General features: G+C 39.3%; 1 protein-coding gene across 4 annotated transcripts in view; it reads right to left on the bottom strand.

The window, feature by feature from the left end:
• LARP7 (La ribonucleoprotein 7, transcriptional regulator) overlaps positions 1 to 14,839 on the bottom strand; it is a 42,973-nt gene that overhangs the window by 13,844 nt on the left and 14,290 nt on the right. For all 4 annotated transcript variants that reach the window (XM_073640614.1, XM_073640590.1, XM_073640606.1 and 1 more), the window contains 7 exons: positions 13,981 to 14,194; positions 10,239 to 10,339; positions 10,079 to 10,162; positions 9,217 to 9,381; positions 7,286 to 7,394; positions 3,735 to 4,106; positions 2,869 to 3,004 (listed from right to left, as the gene is read on the bottom strand). In XM_073640614.1, the coding sequence (XP_073496715.1) occupies positions 2,869 to 3,004; positions 3,735 to 4,106; positions 7,286 to 7,394; positions 9,217 to 9,381; positions 10,079 to 10,162; positions 10,239 to 10,339; positions 13,981 to 14,194 (1,181 nt within the window). The remainder of the gene's footprint in view (positions 1 to 2,868; positions 3,005 to 3,734; positions 4,107 to 7,285; positions 7,395 to 9,216; positions 9,382 to 10,078; positions 10,163 to 10,238; positions 10,340 to 13,980; positions 14,195 to 14,839) is intronic.

The following is a 14,839-nucleotide window of genomic DNA, read 5'->3' on the forward strand; positions in this document are numbered from 1 at the left end:
CACATTATCAGATAGATGCTTGAGATGTGGAGTGGAAGAATTATGCTCCGTGCCTGGCTGCACTATGTATGGTTTCCATTGGATTTTAGTAACTTCATAATTGTAATACTGTTGGCTTAAAATGTTCCCTCATCTCCTTTTTCTTCCTATAACTTGATGTTTTATTGGACCTTATACTTATATTCTATGATATATTGATGCTGATATTGTCCTGTTTATTCTTCGTTTTTTTTTTTGTATTTTTGTAATTGAGAATTATATAACCTTTCAATAAAAATTGAACTTTGAAAAAAATAAAACTACAAATATAAAAAATACACATATTTGGTCTCGTTGAATTTGTAAAAGTCTGATCTAGCAAAATATAAAGTAAATTAATCTGATTGATAAACGGTGTAACAAAAAAAAACTGAATTTAGCTTTTGTGGCTGCTGCAACATTGCAGTAACATGCAATAAGGGGTGATCAAAACATTGTATCTACCACAAAATGGTATCAGTAAAAAATGTATGCTCAGGGAGAAAAAAAAAATAAGCCCTCGCACAGGCTCGTATCCCGAAAAGTGGAAAAGTTACAGGTCTCAGAAAATGGCGACAAAAACACAAACATTTTTTTCTTACAAACTTACGAATTTTTTTTCCACCACAAACAAAAACAAACAAAAAAGTGTACATGTTTGGTATCTGCGTACTTGTACTGATGTGGGGAATCATATTGCCAGATCAGTTTTACCATCTAGTAAAAAAACCAAAAACAATTGTGGAATTTCTTTTCAATTTTTTTTTCGCAATTTCACCGCACTTGGAATTTTTTCGTGGACAGCCATCTAATGTATATGGTGGGCTTAAGCTGCTAACCATAGAAGACTCTTATCAGACCAGATTGCTGTATGAGATTGGAATACAAACCCCACAATCGCTAGTCTCCGCCTCTAGTAACAGGGATATTTCCCGGTTTATATCAGCACTCCAAGACAACGGTACACCCTCACACTGCTTCTAATCTACGACTGGAGGAGGCGCCCACCGATCGATGCTGCAGCCCATCAGGCGTCAGGGGCTGGTTTATGTTGACCAATAGTGACTTCTGCATGCGGCATGTCTCAGTGCTACCGTAAGAAGCAATGCAATCTCATCCAATCAGGAGTACTCATCAGGAGCATGCCCAGTAGGATGGTTTACAAATACAGTGAGCGAATACATTTTTATTGTTTTTTATTCTGCAGGGTTTATATATTGTTGTTACTCAATTACATTTGTCCTTGAACATATTATATGCTCTATTGGTAATGCTATCATAATGTTTTATGACATGTTTGATAAAAGAATTGTATCTACTGTTGGATATGTACAGACGACTGGATGGGGATAAAGGGGGGTTAAATAGGAGGGCTGTGCACTACTGTATTAGCTTGACAAAGACCCAGAGCTATACTAAGGGATGAAATGTTGCTGCCGTTTCTGGACTTGTAATGCCATAATATAGCAAGTTGATAATTACTAGATGTTGAAGCCACCTCTTTTACATCATTGCTTAATTGACAGGTTCCTTTTAAAGAAAAAAAGTGCTGAACAGATAAGTGAAAGCTGTATCTGCAGAACAGGAAGCACGTACTATAGTAAGAGTGTGCAATGTGCTTCTTGTTGTGGGAGCCATGCTTTCCTGATGCTCGGTGTTGGGAATATGACCACTGTCCATCACTGCCCGATACCAACGCCAATGTGCACCTCTGCAGCAAGAAGAATGGCACCCTACCGATGGTGACTGAATGTGACATTGCCCTGCACAACATCAAAAAATAGTGAATGACACATTTTCTAAATCATTGTAAAACTGCAATTCATGTTGTGCCAGTATGGTCTTCCTTTTTGCAATTCCTCCAGAAGTATGTTAAAGAGATTGTCTTGTGAATAAATACTTAATATTTATATTGCTTTTGTTTTCTTCACCCGAGAGACATAACTTTATTTGATGACATAGCCATATGAAGGTTTGTTTCTCCTAGGCTGCAGTTTTTAATAGTTCTATTTAAATTATATCAAGCACTGAAAAATAATTCTTTGTGGGGTGGAATGGAAAAACTCTCAATTTCAACATTGTTACTCGGGTATCATTCGTACAGCATTCTCTGTGTGGTAAAAATTACAATTTATTCTGCGGGTGAATAAGATTATGGAGATACCAAAGTTATATACTTTTATGCTGTGTTCAATAAAAAATATTAATATGAGTGTTTAGTTGCAGTGTAAGAGTTATAAGACGATGGATCTCACATGAACCAGAAGAATAGATTCCCTCTAGGCCAGTGATGTCAAACTTAAATACAGAGAGGGCCAAAATGAAAAACTAGGATAAAGCCGCGGACCAACCAGTACACAGAGTAATGGGCCCCACACAGAGTAATGGGCCCCACACAGAGTAATGGGCCCCACACAGTCCTCCACACAGAGTAATGGGCCCCACACAGTCCTCCACACAGAGTAATGGGCCCCACATAGTCCTCCACACAGAGTAATGGGCCCCACATAGGGGTGGCGGTTTTGGTGTCATGGGCCAAATAAATTCACCCTGCGGGCCAGATTTGGCCCACGGTCCAGAGTTTGACACGTATGCTCTAGACCCCCTCAGGACAAGCCAAACTGTCTAGTCTACTGAGCAATCTACATATAGCTATAATTCCACTCCTGAGGTTTGAGACATGAACATGTGGTTTTTCTTTCTTACTGGCTCTCATGTGTATGGATCAGGCCAAATCACCTCTGAAGTCCCTACTGAAGAAGAGTTTCCACTGATATGTCTCATCACGGCTAACTGGCCGCTCCTTCTCACTTTAACTGTACATAAAGTATTAAAAAAACAAAAACATACTTTGATAAGACTCTTAAGGGGATGACTTCTTCTCCAACTCTATGTCTCTCCCTATGCTTCTTCTTTCTTTTTCTCTTCACTTTACAAGAAGTTTCCTTCTTGTCACTTATATCTTTTTCTTCTTCAGTCGAAATCTCTGGGAAAAAAAAAAAAAAAAGTGAAACAGAAAGAATTCAAGACGGAATCACTTAATTTTCCTTGTGAAAGAAGTAACAGAGTTAATCCAAAGTTTATTGTACTTTCTGGCACTACAGACAATCTTTAATATGTTATAGTATGTAAATGCTTCATTATGCAGGGTTTACACGTGACAAAGGCGGTTAAATAATCAACGATTGGCTACATGCAATCTAACCAGCAGTCGCTTAATGACCCGTTAAAGACTTGTCGACCATAATTCTATGCGCACAGATACGATCGTTTTGTGCATATAAACTATCATAGTATCTGCAGCACGTCATGTAATAATTTTTCAGCTGCCTGATATGCCACAGAAGTAACAATGTAGTGGAATCTCATGAGAGGTCCAGCAGACATCAGGCTGCAATGTATCAGCAGAAGGTGGCTCAGTGATTAGCACTGTAGCTTTGCAGCACTGGGGTCATGGATTCAACACCTGCAGGGAGTTTGTATGTTCTCCCCGTGTTTGCTTGGGTTTCCTCCGGGTTCTCTGGTTTCCTCCCACACTCCAGACATACTGATAGGGAATGTAGATTGTGAGCCCCAATGGGGACAGTGATAATGTGTGCAAGGCGCTATGGAATATGATAGCTCTGTATAAGTAAAATAAATAAATAAATAATATTCTCCAACACAGTCAATGTCAGTAAGAGTGTCAGGAAATAAATGTAAACTACTTTCCATACCTCTACATTCTGTCAGCCCTGACGAGGCCAATTTTGATTTTGACGGTCCATCTTCTTTATCGTGCAGTTTTCTGTACTTGGAAGAGTCCTGCTCCTCTGAACTGCTGTGTTTCCTTTTGGCAGGTCTGCCTTCCTCTGACTGGTCTGAGCTCTCTGCTCGGTCTCGTTTCCTTGTCTCCTTCTTAGAGGCCAGTCTGGTAGAGTCCGATGTATCTGTTACTGAGCTTTCAGAAACACTGCGCTGCCTCTTGGATTTTGCTGCTTCTTTAGTTGATATTTCCATGATTATCTGGTCATTGTTCTCATCCTCTGCTGTGTCATCACTTTCCCTTTTGCTTTTTGATTTTTTCTTCTTCTTCTTTTTCTTTTCCTCTAAAATGAGCAGAAAAATGTATTAAGCTCTTCTGCCAATATGGCATATTTTAAGCGACTGATCCCAACCGCTCCTGAAGCACTGCACCGACTCAGATCATCAGGCTTAAGCTGACCAGACAAGAACAGTGCTGCAGGCATTGCTCTTCTTTGTAATGTAATCACAAAGTAATGTGTGAACACTTCTCCATTCTTTATGTGCTTGCATAAGATGGCCACCTCACCAGAAATAAGTGGCCAGCAACAACCAGACATTTAGGTGTGTCCTGTAGATATGCCATAAATGTCTGAGATGGGAATACACATTTGAAGTGCGGATGGGTAATCTATTTCATGATACTTTAGCCAGAGGTGAACAACCTTCTTTGGTCCAAGGGTCATATTGTCAGACTGAACCAATTCCAAGGGCCGCAATAATACTAAAGCAGTTTTATGATCTGGGACATATATAAAATATTGCAATTAAAAACTATAAATATCAAATATATGCAAGTTCCAGAACTACCACCGATCACATAAATAAGCACTTACCTTCTCACCTGTTTGCATTTCTAAAAAGTAAGAGACCGTGCATGCTGCTATCTCTACTGTACTGTATGTGAGTTGCTAATATGTGTTCCACTCTTCCCATAAAACTACATTGAAGACAAGCTCATTCATGTATGGCCACCTCTCCACATCATCTACTTCTTTCTACAGTGATACATAGCGGTCAGGAGACCTCCATTCCGCTAATATTTAGGGGTTCCATAGTGGGACGCATAGGCCCAGATTCAACAAGACCAGCAATTGTCTCGCCGGCCTCAATGAGGGGATGTGGTGTAGTCAGATGCTCCTGATTCATGAAGAGGTGCACACTTCTCCACGAATCAGGAGCATCTGATGAGAGTCTCTGTGAGCCACGTCAGAAATCCTACTCCAGACCCTGACTGGAGTAAAATTTCTGGCATAGAGAATATTACAGTTCGTTATGAATTAGACGAGCTGCGGTGTCACGCCCTTTGGGCGCCCCCTTCTGACACATCCCTGCCCATCTGGTCAGAGCTGAGGGAAACTGACATGAAAACGCCAAAAATCACAAAATTTCTGGCATTGCGCTAACATTTAGCGACTTTTTTAAAGCAGTTCCAACAGAGTTCTGGTGAAATTGCTTTGATGAATTGGGGCCACAGTAAACCACAGGTACTTATTCATCCTTGCACTACACCACATCCCTTATCTCTGGCAACAAACATACAGTACAGACCAAAAGTTTGGACACACCTTCTCATTTAAAGATTTTTCTGTATTTTCAGGACTATGAAAATTGTACATTCACACTGAAGGCATCAAAACTATGAATTAACACATGTGGAATTATATAAGTAACAAAAAAGTGTGAAACAACTAAAAATATGTCTTATATTCTAGGTTCTTCAAAGTAGCCACCTTTTGCTTTGATGACTGCTTTGCACACTCTTGGCATTCTCTTGATGAGCTTCAAGAGGTAGTTACTGGAAATGGTCTTCCAACAATCTTGAAGGAGTTACCAGAGATGCTTAGCACTTGTTGGCCCTTTTGCCTTCACTCTGCGGTCCAGCTCACCCCAAACCATCTTGATTGGGTTCAGGTCTGATGACTGTGGAAGCCAGGTCATCTGGCGTAGCACCCCATCACTCTCCCCCTTGGTCAAATAGCCCTTACACAGCCTGGAGGTGTGTTTGGGGTCATTGTCCTGTTGAAAAATAAATGATGGTCCAACTAAACGCAAACCGGATGGAATAGCATACCGCTGCAAGATGCTGTGGTAGCCATGCTGGTTCAGTATGCCTTCAATTTTGAATAAATCCCCAACAGTGTCACCAGCAAAGCACCCCCACACCATCACACCTCCTCCTCCATGCTTCACGGTGGGAACCAGGCATGTAGAGTCCATCCGTTCACCTTTTCTGCATCGCACAAAGACACGGTGGTTGGAACCAAAGATCTCAAATTTGGACTCATCAGACCAAAGCACAGATTTCCACTGGTCTAATGTCTGTTCCTTGTGTTCTTTAGCCCAAACAAGTCTCTTCTGCTTGTTGCCTGTCCTTAGCAGTGGTTTCCTAGTAGCTATTTTACCATGAAGGCCTGCTGCACAAAGTCTCCTCTTAACAGTTGTTGAAGAGATGTGTCTGCTGCTAGAACTCTGTGTGGCATTGACCTGGTCTCTAATCTGAGCTGCTGTTAACCTGCGATTTCTGAGGCTGGTGACTCGGATAAACTTATCCTCAGAAGCAGAGGTGACTCTTGGTCTTCCTTTCCTGGGGCGGTCCTCATGTGAGCCAGTTTCTTTGTAGAGCTTGATGGTTTTTGCAACTGCACTTGGGGACACTTTCAAAGTTTGCCCAATTTTTCAGACTAACTGACCTTCATTTCTTAAAGTAATGATGGCCACTCGTTTTTCTTTACTTAGAATTTGCATTATAGCAAGAAAAAAGCAGCTAACAGTCTATTCAGTAGGACTATCAGTTGTGTATCCACCTGACTTCTGCACAACACAACTGATGGTCCCAACCCCATTCATAAGGCAAGAAATCCCACTTATTAAACCTGACAGGGCACACCTGTGAAGTGAAAACCATTTCCGGTGACTACCTCCTGAAGCTCATCAAGAGAATGCCAAGAGTGTGCAAAGCAGTCATCAAAGCAAAAGGTGGCTACTTTGAAGAACCTAGAATATAAGACATATTTTCAGTTGCTTCACACTTTTTTGTTAAGTATATAATTCCACATGTGTTAATTCATAGTTTTGATGCCTTCAGTGTGAAAGTACAATTTTCAAAGTCATGAAAATACAGAAAAATCTTTAAATGAGAAGGTGTGTCCAAACATTTGGTCTGTACTGTACATGTCAGAAACTAGCACAAGGACAAATATTTATATGAATAGAGGGTTGGGGGCTGCACAGAACAGCATCATGGGCCACAGGCTGTGCCCCTCTGATCTAGACTAAGCAGCTTAATTACTGATCTTAACCATCCCTGCAATGCCAATAGTAAAAGGGAGTAAATCACACCTAAAAGTTGTTTTTTGATTGACAGATTATCACTAAATTGTAAGTGCTCATCATGGGCCATTAAACCTTATGCACCAAATGAAGTAATAGATATTGATGTGTACAATGTGCACATATCCAGTAATCTTACTTTAAGACATACCTGATTCATGGGTCTCTTGTGCCTTTAGCTCTGGAATAGGTTTGCTTTTTACAGTTTTTGGAAACATGCCTGCTTTTCTTGGGGCTTCCTCTGGAGGGTTGTTCAAAAGCTAAGTAAAGAAAAGAAAAGTTCAGGACCTTCAACTGTAGGTCACCTAAGAGATGACATACAAGTTGACATACAAGTGACAGCGTTTGTGTGTAACCTCTAACTTTAACCCCACTGCATGGGAGACAATTTTGGTTTTGCATTTTCGTTTTTTTCCAAGAGCCATTACTTTATTTTTCAGTCTGCATAGCTTGATTGTTTTTTGCACTATAAGTTGTAGTTTAGAATGAAGCGAAATTCTAAATTGTGTACAAAAAAATATTTTTAGTTTTGCCATTTTCTGAGACTCATAACTTTTTCATTTTTTGGTTGATTCAGCTTATTTTTGTGGAGCAAGTTGATACCGTGTTGTTGATACCGTGTATGCAATGTTTTGATCACTTTTTATCGCAGAAATGCGGCATCCAAAGGAAAAAAAAAAATAGCACATCTGGTATTTTGACCTTTATTTGCTCTATGGCGCTTAACGTACAGGTTATCTAATTTTATATTTTGACAGATCGAACTTTTGCAGATGTGGCTACATGGAATATGTTTAGATTCACATGTAAAGGAGTTGCCTTGTTGATAGGAGATGGGCTCACACAAATTGATTAAAATGTGCGCCAAGTTCCATAAATTTATAAACATTCCGAATAGGGTCACCTTGACGTGGTGGGATAAGTGTTTTGATCAAAAAAATATAAAAGTTAACTAAGTACCCTATGTTATTTTCATACCCTATTACTATTAATTTACTTATGCAGGGTATTTGCTCATTTTGTTTTAATCTTCGGTTTTGTCTGTTTAGTGGCTAGTGTGAACATGCGCCTACATGCTGCATGCACATCAACTTATATTCCAGTTAATTTAGTTTGGTTTTGCTTTAGGTTTTTGCACCTTGTTTCAAATAAGGGCATGGCCTCCCTTTTCTTTGAGCTAGACATTACGTTTATATAGCTCCTCATGCCTGGGTGTCCAATAGTTGGGGGCCTTGGTCCTGGTCGGCCCTTATCCACATTTACGTCATTTGACATATGGCAAGGTTTAAATACTAGAGGTTAGGAAAGTCCTGAATAGGGTCACAATAACGTGGTAGAATGACTTGAACATAATTTTGATCAAAAAAATGAAAAAGTACCTCATGTTATTTTCATGTACTATTGCCATTTATTTACTGCAGGGTATTTGCTCATTTTGTCTTAATCTTAGGTTTTGCAAATTTATAAACATAATCTATATAGCAATAATGGAACTCAAAATTTATATAGTCAATGTTCACGAATACCTCAGTGTACAGTTGTATATGTTTGTATGATCTAGCTAAGAGCGACCTGTACATTTATTTAATTTTTTTAGGCTTATTTTGCAGTATCTCATAATCGCACATTATGCTGCAGAAAATCCTTTTAAAAAGAAGTAAAACCCAACTACAGAACAATGCATGTGGTGTCAAGACTAATGACTTATTTGGCTTGGCTTATACGGTCAGTACATGATGGACATTTTGTCCCAATTTATCAGCCATTACCCAAACAAGCAGTATGATTAGTTTTCCATATTTAAATGGCAATATTCTGGTTAGTATTTTGTATCAGTAAGTTTCAGCCATAAGTACCAGCCGGTCCAAACATTTCCAACTAGTATTAGAACAAAAGGCATCAGTCCTCATCAACATCTGCCCAATATTGAATAATTATTGGATTTTGTAGATGGCTTATATCTACACTTGGCACATTATGCTGATCCTTATTATCTGATGCATTCGTATAAATCACTGTGACGTAGTTGTCATTAATAAATCTAATACAGATAAAACAAACTTAAGCTAAATAAATTATCACCTCAATTGCTTTGGCAGCTTGTTCTGGTGTCTCAAACTCAATAAATGCAAATCCTTTTGGGTCTCCGGTGGTTTTATACCTAGGGATGCTGATGTAGACCACAGTGCCACATTTACCAAACACCCTTTCTATCCAGCTGTGTGTAACGTTTTTAGGAAGCAGCTCCTGAGAACATAAAAAAGAATAAGTGACTGAAAAAGAAACACTGACCCTGGTCCACAGACGTTAAGATATCTGTAATTGGTCAAAATAGGTGTAGGTTGGTTCAGCTCAGGGTTATATGAAAGCAAAATATGAATGGCGGAGACTTGTCATGTCTGCGGATTGTTTTAGCTAAATTTGTTAAAAGGGTTGTATCAAATTTTTAAATGAGAAAAAATTAAGAAAGTGCTCATAAAAGCAAGAAACTTTGCAATTTACCTCTAAGTAAAAATCCCTTGGTTCTCAAGAACTAAGGAATATTTAATTGTATTGTGTACTGCATGATGCCTAGGTTACTGGCCACATCGGCAGTCTATCACTGGCGCAGGTCTCCTAGGCAAAGAGAGCAGAACTTGCAAGCTCTTAGCTATAGAACTTGTAAGCACTGCTCCGAAGATAGCCGGATATTTCATTGGCTATACATACATTAGAGGAATTAAAACATAATAGGCCAGTAGCATGATCATGGAGAAGTGCACCTGGTACTAAGTAGTACCATGGTGCACAGAGATTAATATAGCTTGTATCCATAGACCATAAAATGTGATTAGGTCGTTCCAACAAATGCCTAGCCTAGCTTTCAACTCTCTGATCCTTTTCTTAGGAAGATAACCATGAGATGAGTCTGGTAGCAGCTCACGCCTACTATATATACACTTACCGCGTATACAGTACGTGCATCAACATCTTGAGGTTTTTCACCAAGGGGAAGCCGTCTTCGGATTTTTGTACTGTCCAAATTTATCTTAGAATAAAAGAAAAAAAGAATTAGATGATGTAAATGAAGTGTAAGGACGACCTGGTGATAAATAAGTACTCACCTCCACTACAGAAGAATTCTTCAGAGCTCTGGCAATGAGCTTGGGATCTGTAGTCAGTTTTTTCATTTTATTAAAAGATGCCAAAAGTGATAGGTCGATATCTAGAACAGAATACATATTGGAAGCATCCTTAAAACCTGCATAGGTTTAAAATGCAATCATCTGAAGAATGATCTTTATTGTGCTTATGCTCCTATAAACATTTAGTCGGTATGTTTAGAACGTTTCACACATCAATGCACCAACTAAATCGCATGGTGCAGATCAAAGATACATAGGACGTCACCCTGTCCTGTACAAGGGCTGTGGCTGGTGTAGCCCAGCCTTCAATACATGTCACCTCCCATAGGCAAGAAAGCCAATATGTTTAGGGGAAAGGGGAAAGAAACCTTCTTCTAACCTCATAACACCTTTACAGGTATTATCCAAATCAAATAATGTATGATATGACAGTAATTTCTCCACCATGCAAATGGTAAACGTTCATATTACCTGATGGAGTGCGTCTTTCCAAGTACAAAATGGATTGTACATGTTACATGAAGTAGGATGGATACAAAGACTTGCATTCTTTACAGCGTTTAGTCCTCTATTTTTTATTCATTTTTTGCCTGTAACATTTGTTTAATATATTTTTAAGAAACACAACTTCAAAACAAGCAAGTCCTGAAGATCTTCTTGTACCAAGAAGAGCACTCAAAGACAGACCCACTTCTTTTTATCATTTTATTTCCACTGTTTTACTTTGGGCCGAATTGCCACTGAATCAACTAAGGTTCTGACCATCAGTTCAATGAAATACATCCCCTCAACCAAAACAGGAACATCCTCACATTATACAATATCAGGCTGATAATACTACACATGAAGCACGGTCTATGTTTATATTTTTCATAAAAATGTCCCTTTAACATAAGTCCCCAGCTTTGGAGTAAGCCTTGACTGTGCCCTGTCCTTCAAACCACTTGTCCAAGCCCAAACCACCTCCTGCACCCTCCAACTCAAAAATAATACAAGAATTCATACTTTTTTCAACCCCAAATAACCTAAAATATTAAAATCTGCCCTCATCATCATCCGCCTAGCCTTTCGCACCTCTCTAGTTCATTCTTAACAATGTGTTTTTAAAGGCTAAAAGATTGATTGTTCTCAGTGGGAGAAACAAAATAATAATCTTGTAGTTATGATACCTTTTAATGGCAGCAAAAATAAAAAAAAATAAAGTGATGTTAGAAAGCAAGGTTTCGAGACTACATGGGACTCTTCATCAGGCAAAGTATCTGAAGAAACACAAATATATACACAAAAAAAGAGCAGAGACATGACATAATAAATGGACATTTAAAAAAATACAAAGAAACTGAGTTTAGAGAGTGAGTCCTCCATTAGCTTAGATAAGTGGTGTGAAAGTTTTATAGTCCCAATAGCCATGTAAGATCAGAGGCCTGGTGCCCTCACTGTCTCTGGAGCAGATTCCTCAGATTTTGTTGTAAGTAATCAATCCTTGTGACAGATTTAGTCATGTGTGGAGGGTATCAAAGACTGCCATACATTTTTGTTCACAGACCCTAGTATGCTTTTGTGATTTGAAGTTGCCTTTTAATATAACACAATAAAATAATATATCTCCACAAGGAGAAAAGTTACCCCTTACATCCCAGTCTTAAGTCTCACACCTATCCAAATCGGATCTCATACTTTGCACTGATGAGGGGCAGTACCCCAAAACACTGAAAAAACAAGGGGAAAGGGAAAGGGAAAACGTATGTCAGCTCACCATGTAATAGCCAGACTCATCCAGTCCCAACGAAGTCTTGCAGCGGAGACGCCCAGGTCACGGGCTACCAAAGTTCAAGTAATGAGAAAGCAAGCAAAGATATCTCCAGCAGGACCAGGGTTGTATATATCTTGTTAAAACTTCACTTTTAATTTCAAATTATAAAAGCCAAGGATGAGTTACAGAGGTACAGCACATTCCAACGCGTTTCGGCTAAACCTTTATTCCATGAATAAGGTTTAGCCGAAACGCGTTGGAATGTGCTGTACCTAAGAGCCGCTATATTGCTCATTCTGTAACTCATCCTTGGCTTTTATAATTTGAAATTAAAAGTGAAGTTTTAACAAGATATATACAACCCTGGTCCTGCTGGAGGTATCTTTGCTTGCTTTCTCATTACCCCAAAACACTGTCTACAAACTGAGATTCTGGTTTGGCTTTTATCCCAAGTAATATTGCAAGGCTCGTTAAAGAGTCTATATTGACTTTTAGGATTGCTACTTCCTATAGGTGGCACTAGAGTTCTAGTCCTCTTCCTCTCTGAAGAGGCAATTTGCATATTCAGATACTTTGTTACACCATGCCTGATGAAGAGACCCATGTAGTCTGGAAGACTTGCTGTGTAACATCACTTATTTTATTAGCCATTAAAAGGTATCATAACTACAAGATTATTATTTTGTTTCTCCCAATGAGAACAATCAATCTTTTTTCAACTGGCTAACTCGGTACCAAAACCTTTTTTTTTTCTTTTAACATGAAGGCTAAAAACACGACACTTTACAGTTCAAGCAAGGTGAATGAGATTTCTAAAATCTCATGCTGCTTATGTTTTCCTTGTGGATTTGAACTAAAGTGTTTTGTTTTTTTAAACCTGCAGAAAGTCAATTATTTCAGTATTTTGCAGCACTTTTACACTTATTTAAATGAATGGGGAAAAAATAAATAAGTAAAACACATTAAAAACTCGTAAAAAGTGTAATCTTTTCCAATAACTTAGCAAAAAAGGTACCCTTTATATGCTTCACAAGACAAACAAAAAAGCCCACCATTCCCCAGTGTATAAAAAGCAGTCTCTTATGACCGTACACCACGTGAGGGACACTATGGCCTCTTCATACAGACTGACCCCTATGTCCTGAACACATAATCATGAATCAGCTCCACACATTCATTGTCCTAACACAAAAGTGACAAAAACTAAGCATGAAAACCTTCCCTACTGGGAGCTCACATAAAAGACTCCAGATCCATTTATACTCCATATGTGGATTTCCCATCAAGTTACCTGGGTTTATAAAGAGAATGAGCTCCTGCCAGTATTTGTATAGGTCAGGGGGTAGGAGATTAGGGGCAGCACCCTGTCTGTAACAATGAGCGAGAAACCATAACTCCCATCAGACTAGAATCTCTTACACAAGGTGGGGTTAGTTCACCATACCCCACATAATTAACTATTACAGAACATTTAAATAACAATTCAGCGCCATCAATTGAGGCCAAAATATGAGGAGTATTTCTAGGCAATAATATAACACAGTAAAGCTCAGAAGTTAATAGAATATGGCCCCAGGGCTTGGCACAGAGGCTTGTAACTGAGAAAGCAGCATTTCGTCAGCCCCAGATGTAAGATTACCAGTTTCATACATAAGTTCAGTAAACAGATACTTTTCAAACTTATTTTTTCCAGTTCTAAAATGTGTGCCACAAGCTGATACCAATCATTGGATTAATCAGTAGGTGATTTTATCAGGAAGGTAGTTAGTTAAAACTATTCAGCCACCATATTCTACTGGTTGAGAAGCTGATCCTCACTATGTCAGTGGAACATGACATGCTGCTAAGGAAAAACATTTAACACCTAACCCAATATCCCAGAAGGACACAATAGCCCCAGAAAAAAAAACTGTCAATTACGTTTTAACAGAAAGTAAAAACGTTCAGTAATGTGAGGACAGAACTTACAGCCATCTCGGGATTTTTCAATTTGTTCTCTTAAAAACCGATCTTTATGAAGATTAACGTCACCAAACCAGAAGTCCACCTGTTTGGCGATGTCGGCAAGGAGCTGTTTCACCCGAGAACGCTTCTTTTTCTCACGATCTTTCCTCGTCTCAGCACTTTCATCTTCCTTCATTTCATTCCTTGGTGTATCCATCTCCATCTCAGCCATAGTCATCTGAAAGTGAAAAAAATGGCATTTTATGGGTCCAGTTCAAGAGAGCTCATGAGTCCAAAAGTATTCCGTCTCTACCCACCCACCTGACAGCAGCAGCTTGTACTAAGCAGTGTGAGATATCAGCAGCAGGGAGGAGAGACACACCGTATACGGACCGTGTAATAGGCTTGTGGCAACCCAGCCTGAGGAGCTGTCAATCAGGCTATGTGGGCAGCGATAAAGCTCCACTCCAGCATATTTTTTTATTGAAGAGCTGGAGTGGTGTTACTAATCTAAGTTCCCTGCTTCTAGTCTTATATTTACCAGCGCCGCTCCGGTCGTCTCCAGTAGTTTGTGACCTGTCACATTGCTCCAATGTTTGCTTGAACGATCCGGAAGTCACAACTCAATGCAAGTCTGTGAGGGCGAGAACGAGGTTCTCATAGACTTTCAAGGACCATTTGTTAAAATTACCTCCGACTTCTGGTCAGTCAGAAGTTGCAGTCATAAGATGGCGACGCGGGATCATTTAAGAAGATGGAGGCTGGTATGTATGAGACTAGGACAGGGCTGGACTGGAATTGAAATTCAGCCCTGGCAATTGAGAGCACATAGGCTCAGGACCACCCAATGCGTGGTGAATTAAAAAATTTTGTGAACTTGTGG

Source organism: Phyllobates terribilis, unplaced genomic scaffold, assembly GCF_046119375.1.
Source record: "Phyllobates terribilis strain yellow unplaced genomic scaffold, ASM4611937v1 Scaffold_1__5_contigs__length_1240528914, whole genome shotgun sequence".
Taxonomy (NCBI): domain Eukaryota; kingdom Metazoa; phylum Chordata; class Amphibia; order Anura; family Dendrobatidae; genus Phyllobates; species Phyllobates terribilis.